Source organism: Zophobas morio, unplaced genomic scaffold, assembly GCF_036711695.1.
Source record: "Zophobas morio isolate AGI-343-1 ecotype UQ-CSIRO unplaced genomic scaffold, CSIRO_AGI_Zmor_V1 ptg000022l, whole genome shotgun sequence".
Lineage (NCBI taxonomy): Eukaryota > Metazoa > Arthropoda > Insecta > Coleoptera > Tenebrionidae > Zophobas > Zophobas morio.
The window spans coordinates 1658932-1682318 of record NW_026972127.1 but is presented as its reverse complement, the minus strand read 5'-3'; the positions used below and the strand labels follow the sequence as shown (position 1 = coordinate 1682318).

The following is a 23387-nucleotide window of genomic DNA, read 5'->3' as shown; positions in this document are numbered from 1 at the left end:
GTTTCAAAAAACCGAAGCCGGATTTGACTTCTAGAGCTCGAAATCTACAAAAAAATGTCTTTAGTTGTGTTTCGAAAATGTCAAAATTTTTGCGAAATTTGAAGAAGAGGAGTACCAATGAAAAATTTCAATTTTAAGAAAGTTGTCTAAAAATTATGAAAAAATTCATGGACGTAGATCTCGAGACGCTGATTCCAAAAATAAAGCATGTTGATGGTCACAAAGCAACATTTTCGAGAAAATCGCTGCGAAATGCGAATTTTTGAAATTTTTTAAAAATTTCGATATTTCAACGGTCGATTCTGTCTGAAAATATTGTCCTTTTTCGTGATTTTCATCCTTTTTCGTCCTTTCTCGTCCTTCTCGTCCTTTTTCGTCCTTATTATCCTTTTTCGTCCTTTGTCGTCCTCTTTCGTCCTTTTCGTCCTGTTTCGTCCTTTTTCGTCATTCTCGTCCTTTTTCGTCCCTACTATCCATTTTCGTCCTTATTATCTTTTTTCGTCCTTACTATCCTTTTTCGTCCTTTTCGTCCTTCTCGTCTTTTCCATCCTTTTTCGTCCTTCTTCGTTCTTTTGTCGTCCTTTTTCGTTCTTTGTCGTCCTTTTTCGTCCTTTTGCGTCCTTTTTCGTCCGTTTTCGTTACTTTCGTCCTATTCGTCCTTTTTCGTCTTTTGTCCTCCTTTTTCGTCCTTTTCATCCTCCGCGTCCTTTTTCATTCCTTTTCATCCTTTGTCGCCCTTTTCGTCCTTTTTCGTCCTTTTCATCCTTTTTCGTCCTCTTTCGCCCTTTGTCCTCCTTTTTTCGTATTTTTTCGTCCTTATCGTCCTATTTCGCTCCTATTATCCTTTTACGTCCTTTTCGTCCTTTTTCGTTCCTTTTCTTCCTTTTTCGTGCTTTTCGTCCTTTTCGTCCTCTATCGTCCTTGTTCGTCTTTATTCGCCCCTTTTCGTACTTTCCGTCCTATTTCGTCCTTCTCGTCTTTTTTCGTCCCAATTATCCTTTTTCGTCCCTTTGGTCCCTTCTGCCCTTTTCGTCCTTGTTCGTCCTTAATCGTCTTTTTCGTTCTTTTCATCCTTTCCATGGAAATCTACAAGTATTTACTTAAGTTCAAAAATTTGCCAATATTTTGGGGACCATTAAAAAATTTCTATTTTAAAAAAGTTGTCTAAAAATTATGAAAAAATTCATGGACGTAGATCTCGACACGCTGATTCCAAAAATATAGCATATTGATGGTCACGAAGCAACATTTTCGAGAAAATCGCTGCGAAATGCGAATTTTTGAAAATTTTAAAAAATTTCGATTTTTCAACAGTCGATACTGGAAAAACGGTTGCAAGTATCAAAAAAGCGAGGCCGTATTTGAGTTCTAGAGTTCTAATTCTACAAGAAAATGTATTTAGTTGAGTGTCGAAAATGTCAAAATTAAAAAATTTTAATTTTAAAAAGGTTGTATAAAAATTATGAAAAAATTCAGGGACGTGGATCTCGACACGCTGTTTCCAAAAATATAGCATGTTCATGGTCACGAAGCAACATTTTCGAGAAAATCGCTGCGAAATGCGAATTTTTGAAAATTTCAAAAATTTCGATTTTTCAAAGGCCGATTTTGGAAAAACGGTTGCAGGTATCAAAAAACCGAGGCCGGATTTGAGTTCCAGAACTCGAGATCCACAAGAAAATGTTTTTAGTTGAGTTTCGAAAATATCAAAATTTTTGTGAAATTTGAAGAAGGGGGGACCATTAAAAAATTTCAATTTTAAAAAAGTTGTCCAAAAATTATGAAAAAATTCAAGGACGTAGATCTCGACACGCTGAATCCAAAAATATAGCATGTTGATGGTCACGAAGCAACATTTTCGAAAAATCATTGCGAAATGCAAATTTTTGAAAATTTCAAAAATTTCGATATTTCAACGGTCGTTCTGGAAAAGCGGTTGCAGGTATCAAAAAATCGAGGCCAGATTTGAGTTCTAGAGCTCGCAATCCACCAGAAAATGTATTTAGTTGAGTTTCGAAAATGTCAAAATTTTTGAGAAATTTGAAGAAGGGGGGACCATTAAAAAGTTTCAATTTTAAAAAAGTTGTCTAAAAATTATTAAAAAATTCAAGGACGTAGATCTCGACACGCTGAATCCAAAAATATAGCATGTTGATGGTCACGAAGCAACATTTTCGAAAAATCATTGCGAAATGCAAATTTTTGAAAATTTCAAAAATTTCGATTTTTCAAAGGCCGATTTTGGAAAAACGGTTGCAGGTATCAAAAAACCGAGGCCGGATTTGAGTTCCAGAACTCGAGATCCACAAGAAAATGTTTTAGTTGAGTTTCGAAAATATCAAAATTTTTGTGAAATTTGAAGAAGGGGGGACCATTAAAAAATTTCAATTTTAAAAAAGTTGTCCAAAAATTATGAAAAAATTCAAGGACGTAGATCTCGACACGCTGAATCCAAAAATATAGCATGTTGATGGTCACGAATCAACATTTTCGAAATAATCGCTGCGAAATGCGAATTTTTGAAAATTTCAAAAATTTCCATAATTTAACGGTCGATTCTGGAAAAGCGGTTGCATGTATCAAAAATCCGAAGCCGGATTTGAATTCTAGAGCTCGAAATCTACAAGAAAATGTATTTAGTTGAGTTTCGAAAATGTTAAAATTGTTGCGAAATTTGTAGAAGGGGGGACCATTAAAAAGTTTCAATTTTAAAAAAGTTGTCTAAAAATTATTAAAAAATTCAAGGACGTAGATCTCGACACGCTGAATCCAAAAATATAGCATGTTGATGGTCACGAAGCAACATTTTCGAAAAATCATTGCGAAATGCAAATTTTTGAAAATTTCAAAAATTTCGATTTTTCAAAGGCCGATTTTGGAAAAACGGTTGCAGGTATCAAAAAACCGAGGCCGGATTTGAGTTCCAGAACTCGAGATCCACAAGAAAATGTTTTAGTTGAGTTTCGAAAATATCAAAATTTTTGTGAAATTTGAAGAAGGGGGGACCATTAAAAAATTTCAATTTTAAAAAAGTTGTCCAAAAATTATGAAAAAATTCAAGGACGTAGATCTCGACACGCTGAATCCAAAAATATAGCATGTTGATGGTCACGAGTCAACATTTTCGAAATAATCGCTGCGAAATGCGAATTTTTGAAAATTTCAAAAATTTCCATAATTTAACGGTCGATTCTGGAAAAACGGTTGCATGTATCAAAAACCCGAAGCCGGATTTGAATTCTAGAGCTCGAAATCTACAAGAAAATGTATTTAGTTGAGTTTCGAAAATGTCAACATTTTTGCGAAATTTGAAGAAGGGGGACCATTAAAAAATTTCTATTTTAAAAAAGTTGTCTAAAAATTATAAAAAAAATCAGGGACGTAAATCTCGACACGCTGATTCCAAAAATATAGCATGTTGATGGTCACGAATCAACATTTTCGAAAGAATCGCTGCGAAATGCGAATTTTTGAAAATTTCAAAAATTTCGATAACTCAACGGTCGATTCTGGAAAAGCGGTTGCATGTATCAAAAATCCGAAGCCGGATTTGAATTCTAGAGCTCGAAATCTACAAGAAAATGTATTTAGTTGAGTTTCGAAAATGTTAAAATTGTTGCGAAATTTGAAGAAGGGGGACCATTAAAAAATTTCTATTTTAAAAAAGTTGTCTAAAAATTATAAAAAAAATCAGGGACGTAAATCTCGACACGCTGATTCCAAAAATATAGCATGTTGATGGTCACGAATCAACATTTTCGAAAGAATCGCTGCGAAATGCGAATTTTTGAAAATTTCAAAAATTTCCATAATTTAACGGTCGATTCTGGAAAAACGGTTGCATGTATCAAAAACCCGAAGCCGGATTTGAATTCTAGAGCTCGAAATCTACAAGAAAATGTATTTAGTTGAGTTTCGAAAATGTCAAAATTTTTGCGAAATTTGAAGAAGGGGGACCATTAAAAAATTTCTATTTTAAAAAAGTTGTCTAAAAATTATAAAAAAAATCAGGGACGTAAATCTCGACACGCTGATTCCAAAAATATAGCATGTTGATGGTCACGAATCAACATTTTCGAAAGAATCGCTGCGAAATGCGAATTTTTGAAAATTTCAAAAATTTCGATAACTCAACGGTCGATTCTGGAAAAGCGGTTGCATGTATCAAAAATCCGAAGCCGGATTTGAATTCTAGAGCTCGAAACCTACAAGAAAATGTATTTAGTTGAGTTTCGAAAATGTTAAAATTGTTGCGAAATTTGTAGAAGGGGGGACCATTAAAAAATTTCAATTTTAAAAAAGTTGTCTAAAAATTATGAAAAAATTCAGGGGCGTAGATCTCGACACGCTGATTCCAAAAATATAGCATGTTGATGGTCAGGAAGCGACATTTTCGACAAAATCGCTGCGAATTGCAAATTTTTGAAAATTTCTAAAATTTCGATATATCCACGGTCGATTCTGGAAAAACGGTTGCAGTTATCAAAAAACCGAAACCGGATTAGAGTTCTAGAGCTCGAAGTCTACAAGAAAATGTATTGAGTTGAGTTTCGAAAATGTCAAAATTTTTGCGAAATTTGAAGAAGGGAGGACCATTGAAAAAATTTCAATTTTAAAAAAGTTGCCTAAAAATTATGAAAAAATTCAGAGACGTAGATCTCGACACGCTAATTCCAAAAATATAGCATGTTGATGGTCAGGAAGCGACATTTTCGAAAAATTCGCTGCGAAATGCGAATTTTTGAAAATTTCAAAAATTTCGAAATTTCAACGGTCGATTCTGGAAATACGGTTGCAGGTAACAAAAAACCGAGGCCGGATTTGAGTTCTAGAGCTCGAAATCCACAAGAAAATGTGTTTAGTTGAGTTTCGAAAATATCAAAATTTTTTCGATTAAAAAATTTTAATTTTAAAAAAGTTGTCTAAAAATTATGAAAAAATTCAGGGACGTAGATCTTGACACGCTGATTCCAAAAATACAGCGTGTTGATGGTCACGAAGCAACATTTTCCAAAAAATCGCTGCGCAATGCGAATTTTTGAAAACTTCAATTATCAAAATTTTTCCGAAATTTGAAAAAGTTAATAACTCATTATTAACAATTACTAAGAAAAAGAAGAATATTTATTTTATAAATTGAACACAATTTTTATTCAAGTAAGAACCGAAATATCTATTCTACCTTATTACTATTGGAGTCAATGTCCAAAAACGTAGCGAAATAGTAAAAAATACGCACGACGCACTCACATGGACACTTGACTCCACAAGCAGAAAATTCCCCTCAAAAAATCTAACAACTTAATGACGACCATTATTGCCAGCAGAGGCAATCACATCACGCCTCACACACCGTATTGCAAAATTTCTAAACCTGTCATCCTCACGGACCACAATAATCACGCTTGAGCACATAAAGTGAATACGCGTTAGGTAACGTCCCCATTACCTCACGTCTTCAATAATTTCATTGTTATTAAATTTATACAAAGTCATTTCGCTCGCGTGCTTAATCCTGTCGCACTTTTAATGAATCCACTTTCTTCGAACAGCCAGTGAAATGCGCCCGAATCGCGGGCGAAATTTCACTAATTGACCACCCGCCGGTGATTATAACAATAATAGCGTGGTGTAAGACCGCAAAGCGCCTCTGCTTCGTACCTCGCGGAAAGATGTTTCTATACATTTCTACTTTTCTGCGATAGGTGATTATCGGAGTGTAAAGCCGGCTCTCAAAATTCCAGGTTCGTGTAGAAACACTCAGTTGGTGTTCGATTTGCATTGTTTTCGGTGACTGTTCTTGACTTTTGTACGCGCGCTTGCTTGTAGTTTTTTTTTAATTTAGTGTCTTAAGACCTGGTTGTGGAGAAAAACATGGGGGAGTAGGTATGATTTTTTCGTTAATTTTTTCCAAATTTGGTCAAATCGGAGATGTGCTTCCATTGTCTGTTGACTGCACATGCACTTTCTTATCTTGGTTATCATCTGAAAGTAAAATTTTGCTCGAAAGTCTAATTTCCATAACTGATTACACGTAGTTAATCGAAAGTTGTTTTTTAGATTATTAAGATTTTTTCACTAAATTTCTTTTTGATCAATCACGTGATATTAGTGTCCATATTGTCTTGATGCATAAATATTTCCCGTTTTTTTCCAGATGTATAAACACAAGAAAATAGAAAAAAATCTAACACACTCTAAAATTTTACTTGAGGAACTAGTAAATATTCGTTGCGTCAGTGGTTATGTCTAAATCAAACCATTTAAGTAGGTGTTATGTATGCAAGGATGTAATTAATCACTATCTACATTATGTATTATTATGTATATGTACGACATGGTCACGTATTTGATTATATTTTTTAATTAATAAATTATAATCATAATTATTTCCCGAGAAATTAAAATTTCATAAATTTCTTACAAATCAAAATTATAATTCCCGTTAATAATTAGTGACATTACAGATTAAAAAGAAAATTTATAGCGAGAGAACAAGAAAAATACGATCACAAGCAGCCATGTATTTTTGAAGATTTGTCTTTGATAGAATTTTTGTCTTCCCAGATTACCGTCAATTTGAAATTTTGACTTGTTTTTTACTCTCTAGGTATGTTAGGTCAGTTTATTTCAGTTCCCTTCAGTTGCTTTCATGAATTTCTTTGATATCGTTCTATATCTTTCATGGCACATAAGCACGACATAATCAGATAAGCAATTTTAGACCGAAGAAACCTTCTAATGTTTATTTTGTATCATATGTGTGTGAATTTATACTGTCCCAATGTGACAAGTATGTAAGTTAATTGTTTTTTAGTTTAGATACCAGAATACATAGATTTTTCAATTTAATAAATCTAAAGCGGGATTAATATGTACTGTTTCAGTTGGCATCAATGATTTTGCTCGAAATTGACAGACCTGTTACTTTCTGTTGGCAAAATTGACATGGTTGACAGTGACATTTAAATTACGTCAAAATTTGTTAATAAAATGTCATAACCAAACTTTCTTGAGACCGTCAAAGTGGCTATGTAATTTTGTCAAGGACTGAATCAGGTCTGGCAATAGGAGCGCAAGAAAATTTTTAATTGGTTAATTTTATCGCCAACTTAAACAATATTTGTTGATCGCGTTATATCTGAAGTAATTTGAAAGAATCGTGTCTCTAGTTTTTGAAGTAGTTTGGAAGAATCTCGGGGACTCCTTGTGTTTTCTTTTTAAAGTAGTTTTAAAAAATCTTGGAAATCATTTGTCTTGTTTTTGAAATAGTTTTAAAGAATTTCGGAGACCCCTTGTGCCTGGTTTTTAAAGTAGTTTGGAAGAAACTCGGAGACCACTTTTGTTTTGCATTTGAAGTAGTTTAAAAAAATCTTGAGAATCATGTATCTTGTTGAAGTAGTTTTAAAGAATGTCGAGGATCTCTTATGTCTGGTTTTTGAAATGATTTGAAATAATCTCGGAGATCTCTTCAACCTGGTTTTTGAAGTAAGTGGTTTGAAAGAAAAGACCCTTTTTTTGGTTTTGAACTCTCTCGGGGATCTCTTGTTTCTGGTTTTTGAAGTAGTTTAAAAAACCTCTGAGATCCCTTGCGTTAAGTTTTTGACATAGTTTTAAATAGTTTCGAGGATCTCGTGTGTCTGGTTATTGATGTAATTTGAAAGAATCTCGGGAACTCTTTTTGTTATATTTTTTAACTAATTTGAAAGAATCTCAGAAATCTCTTGTGTCTGATTAGTTTAAAAAAAATCTCAGGGACTTTTTGTCTCTGGTTTTTGAAGCAGTTTAAGAATCTCCGGAACCCCTTTTGTTATGTTTTTGAAGTAGTTTGAAACAATCTCGGTGATCTCTTGTGTCTGATTTTTGAAGTAATTTGGAAGAATCTCCGGGACCCCTTTTATTATATTTTTGAAGTAGTTTGAAAGAATGTCAGGAATCTCCTGTATCTGGATTTTAAAGTAATTTGAAAAAGTCCCGAGGAGCCCTTGTGTCCAGTTTTTGAAGTAGTTTGAAAAAATCTCAGGGACCCTTCGTATCTGATTTTTAAAGTAATTTTAAAGAAACTTGGGGGCCTCTCGTCTCTAGTTTTTGAAGCAGTTTGAAAGAATCTCCGGGACCCCTTTCATTATATTTTTGAAGTAGTTTGAAAGAATGTCAGGAATCACCTGTATTTGGTATTTAAAGTAGTTTGAAAGAAACTCGAGGAACTCTTCTGTCTGGTTTTTGAAGTAGTTTGAAAAAATCTCGGGGACCCTTTGTACCTGATTTTTGAAGTAGTTTTAAAGAATGTCGAGAGCCTCTTGTGTCTAGTTTTTGAAGTAGCTTGAAAGCATCTCGGGGATCTCTTGTGTCTAGTTTTTGAAGTAGTTTGAAAGAATCTCGGGGATCCTTTTACTCTGATTTTTTAGTATTTTGAAACAATCTCGAGGCCCTCTTATGTCCAGTTTTTGAAGTAGTTTGAAAGAATCTCGGGAATCCGTTATGTCAGGGTTTTGAAGTAGTTTGAAAGAATCTCCGAAACCCCTTTTATTATATTTTTGAAGTAGATTGAAAGAATCTCAGAAATCCCCTGTGTTCGGTTTTTAAAGTAGTTTGAAAAAATCCCGTGGACCTCCTGTGTGTGGTTTTTGAAGTAATTTGAATGAATCTCAGAGACTCTTCGTATCTGATTTTTAAAGTAATTTTAAATAAACTCGGGAGCCTCTCATCTCTAGTTTTTGAAGTAGCTGGAAAGAATCTCCGAGACCCCTTTCACTATATTTTTGAAGTAGTTTGAAAGAATGTCAGAAATCTCTTGTGTCTGGTTTTTAAAGTAGTTTGAAAATTCTCGAGGATCTCTTGTGTCTGGTTTTTTAAGTAGATTCAAACAATCTCGGGGACACTTTGTATCTGATCTTTGAAGTAGTTTTAAAGAATCTCGAGGGCCTCTTGTGTCTAGTTTTTGAAGTAGTTTGAAAAAATCTCGACGATCTCTTGTGTCTAGTTTTTGAAATAATTTGAAAGAATCTCCGGGGCCCCTTTTGTTATATTTTTGAAGTAGTTTGAAAGAATCTCAAATATCTCTTGTACCTGGTTTTTAAAGCAGTTTGAAAGGATCTCGGGAATCCCTTATGTCTGGGTTTTGAAGTAGTTTGAAAGAATCTCTGGGACCCCTTTTATTATATTTTTGAAGTAGATGGAAAGAATGTCAGAAATCTCCTGTGTCTGGTTTTTAATGTAGTTTGAAAAAATCTCAAGGGCCTCCTGTGCCTGGTTTCTGAAGTAATTTGAAAGAATCTCAGGGACTCTTTGTATCTGATTTTTGAAGTAGTTTTAAAGTATCTCGGGGACCTCTTGTGTTTGGTTTTTGAAGTAGTTCGAAAGAATCCCGGGGATCTTTTCTCTCTAATTTTTGAAGTATTTTGAAAGAATCTCCGAGACCAGTTTCTTTATATTTTTGAAGCAGTTTGAAAGAATCTCAAGAATCTCTTGTGTCTGGTTTTTAAAGTAGTTTGAAAGCATCTCGGGGACCTCCTGTGACTGGTTTTTGAAGTAGTTTGAAAGTATCTCCGCGATCCTTTGTATTTGATTTTTGAAGTAGTTTTAAAGAATCTCGAAGGCCTCTTGTGTCTAGTTTTTGAATTGTTTGAAATAATCTCGGGGACCCCTTTTATTATATTTTTGAAGTAGATTGAAAAAATGTCAGGAATCTCCTGTGTTTGGTTTTTTAATGTAGTTTGAAAAAATCTCGAGGACCTCCTGTATCTAGTTTCTGAAGTAGTTTGAAAGAATCTCGGGGACTCTTTGTGTCTGATTTTTGAAGTAGTTTTAAAAATCTCGGGGGGCTCTTATATATAGTTTTAGAACTAGTTTGAAAGAATTTCGCTGATCTCTTGTGTCTGGTTTTTGAAGTAGTTAAAAATATCTCGAAGCCTCCTTATGTCTACTAATTTAAGCAGTTTGAAAGAATCTCGGTGATCTCTGGGGTCCGGTTTTTGAAGTAATTTGAAAGAATCTCCAGGACCCCTTTTGGTATATTTTTGAAGTAGTTTGAAAAAAGGTCAGGAATCTCTTGTGTCTGGTATTTAAAGTAGTTCGAAAGAATCTCGAGGCCCTCTTATGTCTAGTTTTTCAAGTAGTTTGAAAGAACCTAGAGGATCTGTCATGTCAGGTTTTTGAAAGTAATTTCAAGGTCCACTTTTATTATATTTTTGAAGTAGTTTGAAAGAATGTCAGAAATATTCATTGTCTGGTTTTTAAAGTAGTTTGAAAAAATCTCGAGGATCTCTTGTGTCTGGTTTTTGAAGTAGTTTGAAGGAATCTCGGGGACTCTTTGTAACTGATTTTTGAAGTAATATTAAAGAAACTCGGGGGCCTCTCGTATCTAGTTTTTGAAATAGTTTGAAAGAATCTCCTGAACCTCTTTTATTATATTTTGGAAGTAGTTTGAAACAATGTCAGGAATTTCCTATGTCTGGTTTTTAAAGTAGTTTGAAAGAATCTTGGGGATCTGTTTTGTCTGGTTTCTGGAAGTATTTTGAAAGAATCTCGAGGCCCTCTTTTCAGGTAGTTCGAAAGAATCTCGGGGACCTATTGTATCTGGTTTTTAAAGTAGTTTGAAAGAATCTCGAGGAACACCTGTGTTTGGTTTTTGAAGTAGTTTGAAAGAATCTCAGAGACCCCTTGTGTTTGATTTTTGAAGTAGTTTGAAAGGATCTCGGGGATCTTTTACATCTGGTTTTTGCAGTAGTTTGAAAGAATATCGGCGATCAATTTTGTATGGTTTTTGCAGTAGTTTGAAAGACTCTCAGAAATCTCTTGTGTCTGGCTAATTTTAAAAAATCTCTGTGATCTTTTTTGCTGATTTTTGAAGTATTTTGAGAGAATCTCGAGGCCCCCTTATGTCTAGTTTTTCAAGTAGTTTGAAAAAATCTAGGCGACCTCTTGTGTCTAGTTTTTGAAGTAATTTGAAAGAATCTCCAGGACCCCTTTTGTTATATTTTTTAAGTAGTTTGAAAGAATCTCAAGAATCCCTTGTGACTGGTTTTTAAAGTAGTTTGAAAGTATTTCGGGGATCCCTTACGTCTGGTTTTGAAGTAGTTTAAAAGAATATCGGGGATCAATTTTGTATGGTTTTTGAAGTAGTTTGAAAGAATCTCCGGGACCCCTTCTGTTATGTTTTTGAAGTAGTTTGAAACAATTTCGGGGATATCTTGTGTCTATTTTTTTAAGTAGTTTGAAAGAATCCCGAGGCCCTTTTACGTCTAATTTTTGAAGTAGTTTGAAAGAATCTTGGGAACCTCTTGAGTCTGGTTTTTGAAGTAATTTGAAAGAATCTCCGGGACACCTTTTATTATATTTTTTTAAGTAGTTTGTAAAGATGTCAGGAATCTCCTGTGTCTGGTTTTTGAACTATAGTTTGAAAGAATCGCGAGGCCCTCTAATGTCTAGTTTTTGAAGTAGTTTGAAAGAATCTCCAGGAGCACTTTTCTTATGTTTTTGAAGTAATTTCAAAGAATCTCGGGAACCCCTTTTGTTATATTTTTGAAGTAGTTTGAAACAATTTCAGGGACCTCTTGTGTCTATTTTTTGGAGCAGTTTGAAAGAATCTCCGGTACCCCTTTTGTTATGTTTTTGAAATAGTCTGAAAGAATCTCGAGAATCTCTTGTGTCTGGTTTTTGAAGTAGTTTGAAAGAATCTCGAGACCTTCTTATGTCTAGTTTTTTAAGTAGTTTAAAAGAATCTCGGTGATCTCTGGGGTCTTCTTTGTGAAGTAATTTGAAAGAATCTCCAGGACCCGTTTTGGGTATATTTTTGAAGTAGTTTGAAAAAAGGTCAGGAATCTCTTGTGTCTGGTATTTAAAGTAGTTTGAAAGAATCTCGGGAACTCTTTTTATTTTGTTTTTGAAGTAGTTTGAAATTATCTCGGGAGCCCCTTTTACTTGATTTTTGGAGTAATTTAAAAGAATGTTGGGGATCTCTTGTACCTGGTTTTTGAAGTAGTTTGAAAGAACCTTGGGGACTTGTTTTGTTTTGTTTTTTACGTAGTTTGAAAGAATTTTGGAGACCTCTTTTCTTGAAGTAAATAGTATGATTTTCGAGCTAGTTTTTGAAGTAATTTGAAAGAATCTGGTAGCCCAATGCATCCTCGTCCTAAGAACGTGTCCACCTATAATCTAATTTTATCAATATATTGATGAGATATACTACCCAAAACAAACATAGAACTTATATCTGATATGCAATCCTACGTTGCCGTTGTTTGAACAAAAAGTAAACTGGATTTGAATCAGGTGTTTTAGTTAAAAAAAAATCCCACATAACGGATGTTCAATCAAGTTGGCCTTGACTTTTGTAAACATTGTGAATTTTGTCTATAATAAACTGTTAAATCTTGAGATGATGTCACAATTTTTCCCGAGTAGATGAACAGACAAATTTTGGTTAATTTTCGTATCCTGTCCGTCTTTCTTTTTCGTGAATTCGAATCAAATTTCCCTCCGTCCCTTCACCACCGCCTTTAGAATTTTGTCACACCTAACTCCCTCAATTGTTCAAACAAACAATGCAAAACGTTATAAAAGAAATTTCAAAGTTTAATTATTATTCACACTTGGTGATTCCGGCGCCACTTTCCCTATTATTTTGCGAACGTTCGCGTATCCAGAAGCAATTTTTTCCAAGGATATTATAAGATTTAACGTAATTAGCTTTCGCTTATTCATTTTCCGAATCGATCCATCACGTCCTTGCACAACCGCCTTTAGCCATTTTGTCGAACCCAAACAATGAAGATGGACCTACATTTCACGGCTGACTCATTTCGGGCCGGAAGCATTATGTATGTGGGTCTCCTCAGATCCCGGCCGATGCAAAACATTTTGACTAGAATGTTTTGCATCTAACCGTAGAAAAATAACTCCTGCGACATGCAAAATCTCAAAACTCGAATCAGTCTCCGTAAACACCGTATGTAAGTACCGTTCGTAATGGAGACCGTCACGTCATATGTGGACAAGTTTTTGCGGAAAGAACGGAACCACTTGGAAGTAAGCTGAGCCACGAAAACGGAGGAAGCACGCGTTAGCAAATTAATCGCTTTCGCTCCTTAGAAGCCGTTTTCGAAATGGAGCGACGTTGCGTGATTGACCTATCTGGGACGACATGTGTGCTGGAACTAATCGTACTTTTTATTCAATTCGGAACAAAAGATCTATTAGCTAATAACCCTTAGATGGGGCACGACGCACTCTGTTTAGACGGAATTGGTGAACAAGCACACACTCGACACGCTCCACCTGAACCGAGAGCGAATCATTTTGCAAACCGATACAATTCCATAATCGCTGTGGTTCCTGATAACGGAACCATCTTGCGAAACTGCATTCTCACGACTATGACGCAATTTCAGGTGTGGAAATCCGTAAAAACATCAACAAACAATGTGATGAATGAGCGAATAGTACCCCGGTGGTGTGGAGATGAGGTGATCACCATGCGAGCTGTGTGGAGGTTGCTGTTGGTGTTCTTGGTCGCGGCGGCACGAGCTGAGAAGAAGTGCCCTCCGCAAGAAATCATCTTACCTTGCAGATGCCTAATCAAGGGAGAGGATTTCCAAATCTGGTAACCCGTTTTCAGTGGTACCACCTAGATTTTACGTAGATTTGTTACAGGTGCTCGCACAGCGACTTGCCTAGCGTCCTCGAGGGTCTCCGGGCCATCGGGCAGTTGGTCGCGGACCCCATCGATGAGCTCATCCTCGAAAACAACTACCTGCCGTCTCTGCCAGGTCGTACCTTCCTTCCGCTTCGAGTGATGCGGTTGATGTTGCGGTACAACGGACTGGAAAGAGTTTCCAGCGACTGGTTAGTCGGACTGGAGAAATCTTTAATGGAACTGTTCTTAGTCGAGCCGGACTTGCGAAGCCTACCTGACGACTCCCTTATTCATTTAAATCATCTGGAAGCCGTCACCATCCAGACTAACCAGATGAAACGGTACCCACTCTTCTCCGGGCTACCCAAACTAAGATACATCCAACTGGAATCACTGTCCCTCCTCGAACTCACCTCGCGCAATTTCAAAGACCTCCCAGCTTTAGAAACCATCCACATTAGTAATAGTCCGAGATTAACAAGACTGGAAGCTAGTTTCCTCCAAGACCTGCCAAGACTGACCCTAGTCAATATTTCCTACTGCGGAATCAACTGGATGCACCCGAGAGCCATAGCCCGACTACCTAACCTCAAAGAGCTGTCTTTCGTCGGTAACAAAATCGTGGATGTGGGAATGGTGGGACGTGGGGCTCGGGATTTGCCTCAGCTGGAAGTGCTCAGACTCGACCACAACTATGTCGATAAAGTGACAGAAGCGGCTTTCGTGGATCTTCCAGCTTTGAAGAAGCTTCACCTATCGAATAACCACATCAGTGAGTTGCAGTACGGGGCGTTCCATAGAGTACCACTACTACGAACTCTGGATTTAAATAACAACATGGTGCGACGGGTGCACCCAGAAAGCTTCCTCCAACACTCTGGTAGTGGCTTGGAAGAACTATCCCTCGTGGAAAACGACATAAGTCACGTCGTTGAACTCAGGTCGCTTCTGGATGCCCTCCCAAGACTCGTCTTCCTAGACCTGAGTTACAATAATCTTGAAGCTATCCCGTTTGGGGCTCTCCGGGGGCACCCAACTCTAGAGCGTCTTCACCTAGACTACAACAAAATCAGTCTTATTGATAACGAAGCTTTCATGGCCATGCCAGCCCTACGTGAGTTGCGCTTAAAAAACAACTCTTTATCTGACGTGATAGCAGGACCTTTGTGGAATCTTCCAGCTTTGAAAGGTCTAGACCTATCAGGGAATTTCTACCGGAAACTCGAACCCCAACTTCTAGCCAATCTCCCGTCACTCAGAAGGGTGGATTTAAGTGAGAACGAACTCGGGTTTGTTGATCCGTCATCATTTTTGTTAACCCCAGCCCTTGAACATATTAATTTATCCCACAATGCGTTATCATCGTTGCACCCTGCCACCTTCCGACCTTTATTGAACCTCTACGACTTGGACGTGAGTTACAACTTTCTCATTGAGTTCGTACCAAACTTACCTCGTGGTCTGGAATATGTGCACATGTCACACAACAAAATTTCTGCAATCCCAACACCACCGTCGCCGGATTTGGACCTACCGTCTCTACGAATGTTGGACGTTTCGCAAAACGAGATTCACAGAGTACCTCCGAACTCGTTACGGTCACTACCACACCTACGCCGTCTCTACTTAAGTCGGAACGCCCTCCAAAGACTAGACGAGAACTCACTCTCCGGCCTCTCCCGTCTAGAAGTCATCGACCTAGAAGGCAACAAAATCGTCCAAATCCACCGACACTCCCTCCGACAGATGACCGAACTCAAAGAACTCAACCTCAGGAACAACCGCCTCGACATCATTTACCCCGAAATCTTCAAAGACGCCTCATTGTTACGCAAACTGGACATCAGCCACAACAAACTCTCCGAACTGGTGCCCGGAATGCTCGAAACCACCAAAGAGCTCCAAGTCATCGACGCCTCGAACAACTTCCTGGTCCAACTCCCGCCGAACCTCTTCGGAATGAAGAACTTAAAAGTCCTGGATTTGACGAACAATCGGCTCAAGCAGCTGCATCCAGAAACCTTGAGTAGTTTGACGTCCCTCCGTGAGCTAAAACTCGCCAACAACTTCATCCAAGAGCTCAAAATGGGGGCGTTTGATAATTTGCAGCACCTTCGTAACCTCAATCTTGACAGCAACGAGCTGGAAATAATCGAAGCCAATGCGGTTAGGTCGCTACCTGTGTTAAAATCGTTGAAGATCAGTAGGAATAAGTTGCACGAAATTCCGAATTATGCTTTTAATAATCTACCGGCGCTCCAAGTGGCCGAGCTTCAGGAAAACCAGATCAAGACGATGGCGAACAACGCGTTTCATATGGTTCCTCATCTTTTGATGTTGAATTTGAGTCATAATCATCTGACGGGGTTGGACGACGCAGGGTTACGTGGTCTTAAGTCTCTGGAGATGTTGGACGTGAGTAATAACCAGATTTCGAGAGTGACTGGGTCAAATTTGGAGAAAATGGAGTGGTTGGTGGAGCTGAGAATTAACGATAATAGCATTTGTGCGGTTCATGGGTCGCCTTTTGAAGGTATGCCGCGGTTGAGGGTGCTCAACATGAAGAATAATAAGATGATGTCGTTACCGGAGCAAGCGGTGCAGAAGCTTCGCAGCAATATTGCTGTCCTGGATCTGGATGGTAAGTTCCGTGATGTCCCCTACCCATGATGTCTTGTTTTTGAAGTAATTAAAAACATAACTCGGGGACTCCCTGTGTGCCTTGTTTTTGAAGTAATTTGAAAGAATCTCGGGGATCCTTTGTGTTTTCTTACGTAGTTTGCAAGAATCTCGGGGACCCCTTGTGTTTTGTTTTTGAATTAGGTTGAAAAAGTGTTGAAGACCTCTTGTGTTTTGAATTTGAAGTAGTTTGAAAGAATCTCCGAGACCCCTTTTGTTTTGTTTTTAAAGTAGTATGAAGAAATTTTGGGCACCTTTTGTGTTTTGTTTTTGAAGTAAATAGTTTAATAGAATCTCGTTGACCTCTTTTGACTTTTTTGTTTTTGAAGTAATTGAATTTGAAAAATCTGTAGAGCCTTTTTGTTTTGCTTTTGAAGTAGTTTAAAAGAATACCGGGGACCTCCTGTGGCTCTTATTTTTGAAGTAATTTGAAAAAATCTCGGGGATCTCCTGGGGTTTCGTTTTTGAAGTAATTTGAAAGAATCGCAGGGACGCCTTGTGTTTGATTTTTGATAGTAATTTGAAAGAATCTCGGGGACCTCCTGTGGGTCTCGTTTTTGAAGTAATTTGAAAAAATATCGAGAACCCCTTGTGTTTTGTTTCTGAAGTTGTTCAAAAGAATCTCGGGGGCCTTTTGTGAGTCGTGTTTTTGAAGTAATTTAAAAGAACCTGGGAGACTTCTTGTGTTTTGTTTTTGAAGTAGTTTAAAAGAATGTCAGGGACCACCTCTGGATCTCGTTTTTGAAGTAATTTGAAAGAAACTCGGGGATCTCATGTGGATCTTGTTTTTGAAGTAATTTGAAAGAGTTTCGGAGACCTCTATGTTTTGTTTTTGAAGTAGTTAAAAGAATCTTAAGAATCTCACGTGGATCTTTTTTTCGAAGTAGTTTAAAAGAATGCCGGGAATCTCACGTGGATCTTGTTTTTGAAATAGTTTCAAAGAAACTCGGGGTTCTCATGTGGATCTTGTTTTTGAAATAATTTGAAAGAATCTCGGGGTTCCCTAATAATTTGATTTTGAAAGAGTTTGAAAGAATCTCGAGGACCTCTAGTGTTTTGTTTTTGCAGTAGTTTGAAAGAATCTTTGGTACCTCATGTCGGTTTTATTTTTGAAATAATTTGAAAGAATCTCGGGGTCCTCTAGTGTTTTGTTTTTGAAATAGTTTGAAAGAATCTAAGGGACCTCATGTGAGTCTTGTTATTGAAGTAATTTGAAAGAATCTCGTAATCTCGGAAACCCCTTGTGTTTTGATTTTGAAGTAGTTTGAAAGTATCTCGGTGACCTTTAGTGTTTTGTATTTGAAGTAGTTTGATAGAATCTCGGGGAACTCATGCGGGTCTTGTTTTTGAAATAATTTGAAAGAATCTCTGGGTCCTCTAATGTTTTGTTTTTGAAGTAGTTTGAAAGACTCTCAGGGACCTCATGTGAGTCTTGTTATTGAAGTAAATTGAAAGACTCTCGGAATCTCGGGAACCCCTTGTGTTTTGATTTTGAAGTAGTTTGAAAGACCTCAGAGACCTCATGTGAGTCTTGTTATTGAAGTAATTTGAAAGAATCTCGGAATCTCGGGAACCCCTTGTGTTTTAATTTTGAAGTAGTTTGTAAGTATCTCGGTGACTTTTAGTGTTTTGTATTTGAAGTAGTTTGATAGAATCTCGGGGACCTCATGTGGGTCTTCTTTTTGAAATAATTTGAAAGAATCTCGGGGTTCCCTAATGTTTTGATTTTGAAGTAATTTGAACGAATCTCGGGTATTCTTTGTGTTTTGTTTTTGAAGTAGTTTAAAAGAATGTCGAGAACTTCTTGTTGATCTTGTTTTTGAAGTAATTTGAAAGAATCTCGGGGTCTCCAAGTGTTTCGATTTTGAAGTAGTTTGAAAGAATCTCAGGAACCTCATGTGGGTCTTGTTTTTGAATTAATTTGAAACAATCTCAGGGTTCCCTAATGTTTTGATTTTGAAGTAATTTGAACGAATCTCGGGTACTCCTTGTGTTTTGTTTTTGAAGTAGTTTAAAAGAATGTCGAAAACTTCTTGTTGGTCTTGTTTTTGAAGTAATTTGAAAGAATCTCGGGGTCTCCTAGTGTCTTGATTTTGAAGTAGTTTGAAAGTATGTCGGTGACCTCTAGTGGTTTGTATTTGAAGTAGTTTGATAGAATCTCGGGGACCTCATTTGGGTCTTGTTTTTGAAGTAATTTAAAAGAAACTCGGGATCCGCTAATGTTTTGATTTTAAAGTAGTTTGAACGAATCTCGGGTACTCCTTGTGTTTTTTGTTTTTGAAGTGGTTTAAAAGAATGTCGGGAACTTCTTGTGGGTCTTGTTTTTGAAGTAATTTGAAAGAATCTCGGGGTCTCCTAGTGTTTTGATTTTGAAGTAGTTTGAAAGAATCTCAGGGACCTCATGTGGGTCTTGTTATCGAAGTAATTTGAAACAATGTCGGGAACCCCTTGTGTTTTGATTTTGAAGTAGTTTGAAAATATCTCGGTGACCTCTAGTGTTTTGTATTTGAAGTAGTTTGATAGAATCTCGGGGGCCTCATGTGGGTCTTGTTTTTGAAATAATTTGAAAGAATCTCGGGGTTCCCTAATATTTTGATTTTGAAAGAGTTTGAAAGAATCTCGGGGATCTCTAGTGTTTTGTTTTTGAAGTAGTTTGAAATAATCTCGGGGACCTCATGTCGGTTTTGTTTTTTAAGTAGTTTGAAGGTATCTCAGAGACCCCTAGTATTTTGTTTTTGAAGTAGTTTGAAAGAATCTCGGGGACCTCCTCTGGGGCTTTTTTTTTTTAGTAGTTTAACAGAATCGCTTGGACCTCGAGTGGGTCTTGTTTTTGAAGTAATTTGAAAGAACCTTAGGGATCTCCTGTGTGTCTTGTTTTTGAAGTAATTTCAAAGAGTCTCGGAGAAATTTTGGGGACCTTTTGTGTTTTGTTTTTGAAGTAAATAGTTTAATAGAATCTCGTTGACCTTTTTTGATTTTTTTGTTTATGAAGTAAGAGGTCGAAGAATCTTGGGAATTCTTTGTCTTGTATTTGAAGTGATTGAAAAAATCTGTAGACCCTTTGTGTTTTGCTTTTGAAGTAGTTTAAAAGAATCTCGGGGATCTTCTGTGGGTCGTGTTTTTGAAGTAATTTGAAAGAATCTCGGGGATCTCGTGGGGTTTCGTTTTTGAAGTAATTTGAAGGTATCTTAGAGACCCCTAGTGTTTTGTTTTCGAAGTAGTTTGAAAGAATCTCGGGGACCTCCTCTGGGTCTTGTTTTTGAAGTAGTTTAACAGAATCTCTTGGACCTCGTGTGGGTCTTGTTTTTGAAGTAATTTGAAAGAATCTTAGGGATCTCATGTGGGTCTTGTTATTGAAGTAATTTAAAACAATGTCGGGAACCCCTTGTGTTTTGATTTTGAAGTAGTTTGAAAATATCTCGGTGACCTCTAGTGTTTTGTATTTGAAGTAGTTTGATAGAATCTCGGAGACCTCATGTGGGTCTTGTTTTTGAAATAATTTGAAAGAATCTCAGGGTTCCCTAATATTTTGATTTTGAAAAAGTTTGAAAAAATCTCGGGGATCTCTAGTGTTTTGTTTTTGAAGTAGTTTGAAATAATCTCGGGGACCTCCTGTAGGTCTCGTTTTTGAAGTAGTTTGAAGGTATCTCAGAGACCCCTAGTATTTTGTTTTTGAAGTAGTTTAAAAGAATCTCGGGGACCTCCTCTGGGTCTTGTTTTTAAAGTAGTTTAACAGAATCTCTTGGACCTCGTGTGGGTCTTGTTTTTGAAGTAATTTGAAAGAATCTTAGGGATCTGCTGTGTCTTGTTTTTGAAGTAATTTCAAAGAATCTCGGGGACCTTTTGTGTTTTGTTTTTGAAGTAGTTTGAAAGAATCTAGGGGGCCCCTTGTGTTTTGTTTTTGAAGTAGTTTAAAAGAATCTCGGAGACCCCCTGCGGGTCGTGTTTTTGAAGTAGTTTGAAAGAATCTTTAGGACCTCATGTGGGTCCCGTTTTTGAAGTAATTTGGAAGAATCTCAGGGACTCCTTGTGTTTGGTTTTTGAAGTAGTTTGAAAGAATCTCGGGATACTTTGTGTTTTGTTTTTGAAGTAGTGTGAAGGAATCTCCGGGACTCCTTCTGTTCTATTTTTGAAGTGGTTTGAAGGAATCTCAGATATCTTTTGTCTTGTTTTGAAAAGACCTCAATTTTACTTCATTTAAAAATAGAATAGAATAGAATAGAATAGAATAGAATAGAATAGAATAGAATTGAATGGAACAGAACAGAATAGAACAGAATATGTGATAGTACGTATAATTTCTAGAAGGTCCCATCCGCCCTTAAATTCAGGTACCATTTTCTTTCACAGGCAACCCTTTGGCGTGCAGCTGCAACTTACTCTGGCTACAAGCCTGGATCCAAGAAAGCTCTTCAGTGGGTCCGCGCTGTGTGGACGGTACTCTCCTTCGCGAAATGCGCATCTCACGCCAGGACTGTACCCAAGAAGAACGCAACCTTGAACTGGTAGCACCAGGTTGCGAAGCGGAACTTCTCACCGCCCCAGGGTCCCTCGGCACCTCCCAAGTCTTCTCACCCTGGATGAACCTCAAACAAAACCTCTCCAAAGAGCACAAAAACCACCTAGCACCATCTCCAGAAGAATCAGAGTACTTCTACGACGAGTACGTCGACTATCCCTACAACGAAACCCAAGTGCCGAAAAACGACAACTCCAAGTCGCCCCATTTCACTCCCGGAGACACTCCAACGATTTACGCAGCCTCCACCAACAAATCCCGACCGGACATCCCTAAGGAAGTAACGAATTCTCCGAGTACTAGCGGCTTCACGTTCTTCGGGGTACCTTTACCGAGTTTGAACCTGAAAAACCTGCTGGGTGGGAATACCGGTCGCATGGATGATAAGAGTTTCTCCACGAGTACCGAAGTGGCGGATCGTAAGATGGCTATAGTGAATAAACCGAGGAATGGGGCGCGAGGTGGAATGGGTTTGCCGAACTCGCCGGAGATACAAACTGGGGGGTTCGTACCGCTGCTGCCTGGCTCTGGGGGGTTCAAACCAATCCCGAATCCGCATCTGGCGCAGGATGCTTTCGCGATGGAAAAGTTGGAGCCTGCGTCGTTCCCCGTGGATAAAGTGGGAGCGACTGAAGTACCACGGAGTACCACGGAATCGTACATTTTGCAGAAAAATGGGTTAGAGACGAGCATGGGGCATCCGATTCCGACTCCACCGGCGACGGTAGTACCGATAACGCAGCCCCCGGTTGTTGTAAACACGACGATTGAAGAAGTCACACAGTTGGCGACGATTGAAGAAATTGTTACGCCTGAAGATACTCAAGCCACGGTTCCAGTTGACGTGAAATTTGACGACATATTTGAGGAAAGTGTGGACAACGTGGCTGTAAGTGTACCACAGGACATTGATGATACAACAACGGAAAGAGGTACTACTGTGGAGGCGGAACTAAGTACCGACGTTCCATCATCTGTGAGTCCTAAAGAAGACACAAAGAAGGTGGTGGCGACGCCTCTGTCGGCTTTGTTGGTACCAGGGGGGCAGCAACCCGAATTCAGACCACCTGGAAGACCCACCATTACCAAAGTACCGTCACCCCACGTATCAGGAAGCGCACCTTTGTTATCAGATTTGGAACTTGTGGAACCTTTGCGCAATAATAGAGAGAGCAAAACGACAAAACTCGTGTCGTCTGACGTAATACCAACCGAAGATACCAGTTGGTACTTTGCCAACTACAATAACACTAATTTAGAGCCGTTTGTAGGGATTAGCGAAACGACTAGTGGTGGTGGTTTCACAGGGTGTTGGCAAATTCCACTAATCTCAATGGGCATTTTTTGCAACTACCTGACTGTAAATAACTAGATGTATATACTTTAAGAAAATTTATTAATACAATATTACAAACTGAGTTAAACAATTAGATTAAATTAGAGTTAGTAAATAAACTAAAAACACAATTATTTTTTCTTTTCGTCCTTCTTGGCATCCTTGTCTTTCTCCTTCTCCTTATCCTTGTCTTTATCTTTGCTATCTTTGTCTTTCTTATTTTCTTCTTTCTTCCCCTCTTCCGCGTCTTTGTTCGTCAGTTTATTATTAATGAGATTGTGAAGGGCGATAATCGAGCGAACCATCGCCGCCAAGTACACCACCAACATCTGATCGTTGTTTTTAACATAGAACGCTTTATTGAAAGTCTCCTGACTTATATCAGGCAACAAATTAAAAATATCTTGCAATTGATAAATAATTTGGTGATTAATAGGCAGCTTCTCTTCACTAACTTGGATTAAATAGTTCCGAATGTCTCTTAGCTGCAAATGCAGCCCTTTCAACCCCAATAATTGATTGGTGATTCTTTGTGAAAGCGTCCCCACTGTGGTGTCTTTAATGTCGCGCAATAAGTGCTCAACACCCACTTCCTCGGCCTCCTCAGCCCCAATCTCACTCGGTACGTGCTCGAAAGTCTTCGACGTGGGCGACCCGTCATCATGCACCTCCTCAACCGCTTGATACGCCTCAGTCGGCAGCCCCAAATCCTTCGGTTTAGCGTCGATTATAACCAAAACCGAGTTCGGACAGTAGCGCCTGATCAACTCATTAATCGCGATGTCGTTCTGGTGGAGCTTGGGGCCCGTGTGATACCACCCCACCACCCTTTCCCGAGCGTTGACTTTCTTGAACATACCGTACATATTCTCGAGGTAGTCGTGGTCGAGGAACCAAACGGACTTGTCTTTGTCGTCTTCGTCGAACGGAACTGGAAAAATACAATGAGGGAAGGGTATTCAAAGGGGGATTCTAACCTGCAAAGCTGTTCGACACATCCAAGACGCCTTTGGCGCGCCAGCACCCCAACAGGACCCCCACGACGCGCTTCTGGTTACCGATTTTTCCCATTCGGTTGAAGTGGTCCACCACACTTAGTAAAACCAAGGGGTGAACCACCACTTTTGTTGTAGTCACTTCTTGACTCGGCATTTTTGTGTTTTCGCGATTTTGACACTGACAGAAATGACAAGGCAGGAGTGCCAATAACGAAAATG

At 38.1% G+C, this 23387-nt stretch overlaps 2 protein-coding genes across 3 annotated transcripts; one reads left to right on the top strand and one right to left on the bottom strand.

Annotated features, from left to right (window-relative positions):
• Positions 1–5785: 5785 nt before the first annotated feature.
• On the top strand, positions 5786–22301 carry LOC135133780 (protein artichoke). Of its 2 annotated transcripts, none has more exons than XM_064062297.1 (4): positions 5786–5886; positions 13392–13603; positions 13654–16277; positions 20666–22301. In XM_064062297.1, exons 2-4 carry the CDS (start codon positions 13428–13430, stop codon positions 22204–22206), a joined length of 4341 nt encoding a protein of 1446 aa, XP_063918367.1. In that variant the 5' UTR covers positions 5786–5886; positions 13392–13427; the 3' UTR covers positions 22207–22301. The 2 variants fall into 2 exon arrangements, with proteins under 2 accessions (XP_063918367.1, XP_063918368.1); XM_064062298.1 differs by having other exon boundaries at positions 5874–5882.
• Positions 22214–23366, bottom strand: LOC135133783 (26S proteasome non-ATPase regulatory subunit 7). Its single transcript, XM_064062302.1, has 2 exons — positions 23148–23366; positions 22214–23101 (listed from the first exon to the last, which is right to left on the bottom strand). The coding sequence occupies exons 1-2, from the start codon at positions 23320–23322 to the stop codon at positions 22302–22304; spliced, it is 975 nt and encodes a 324-aa protein (XP_063918372.1). The 5' UTR covers positions 23323–23366; the 3' UTR covers positions 22214–22301.
• Positions 23367–23387: the final 21 nt, after the last annotated feature.

Coding starts and splice junctions, on each gene's coding strand:
- LOC135133783 (XM_064062302.1), bottom strand. CDS start 23,322: ATGCCGAGTCAAGAAGTGACTACAACAAAAGTGGTGGTTCACCCCTTG. Junction 23,102..23,147: donor TGTGTCGAACAGCTTTGCAG/GTTAGAATCCCC, acceptor GTATTTTTCCAG/TTCCGTTCGACGAAGACGAC.
- LOC135133780 (XM_064062297.1), top strand. CDS start 13,428: ATGAATGAGCGAATAGTACCCCGGTGGTGTGGAGATGAGGTGATCACC. Junction 13,604..13,653: donor GGAGAGGATTTCCAAATCTG/GTAACCCGTTTT, acceptor GATTTGTTACAG/GTGCTCGCACAGCGACTTGC. Junction 16,278..20,665: donor TGCTGTCCTGGATCTGGATG/GTAAGTTCCGTG, acceptor TTTCTTTCACAG/GCAACCCTTTGGCGTGCAGC.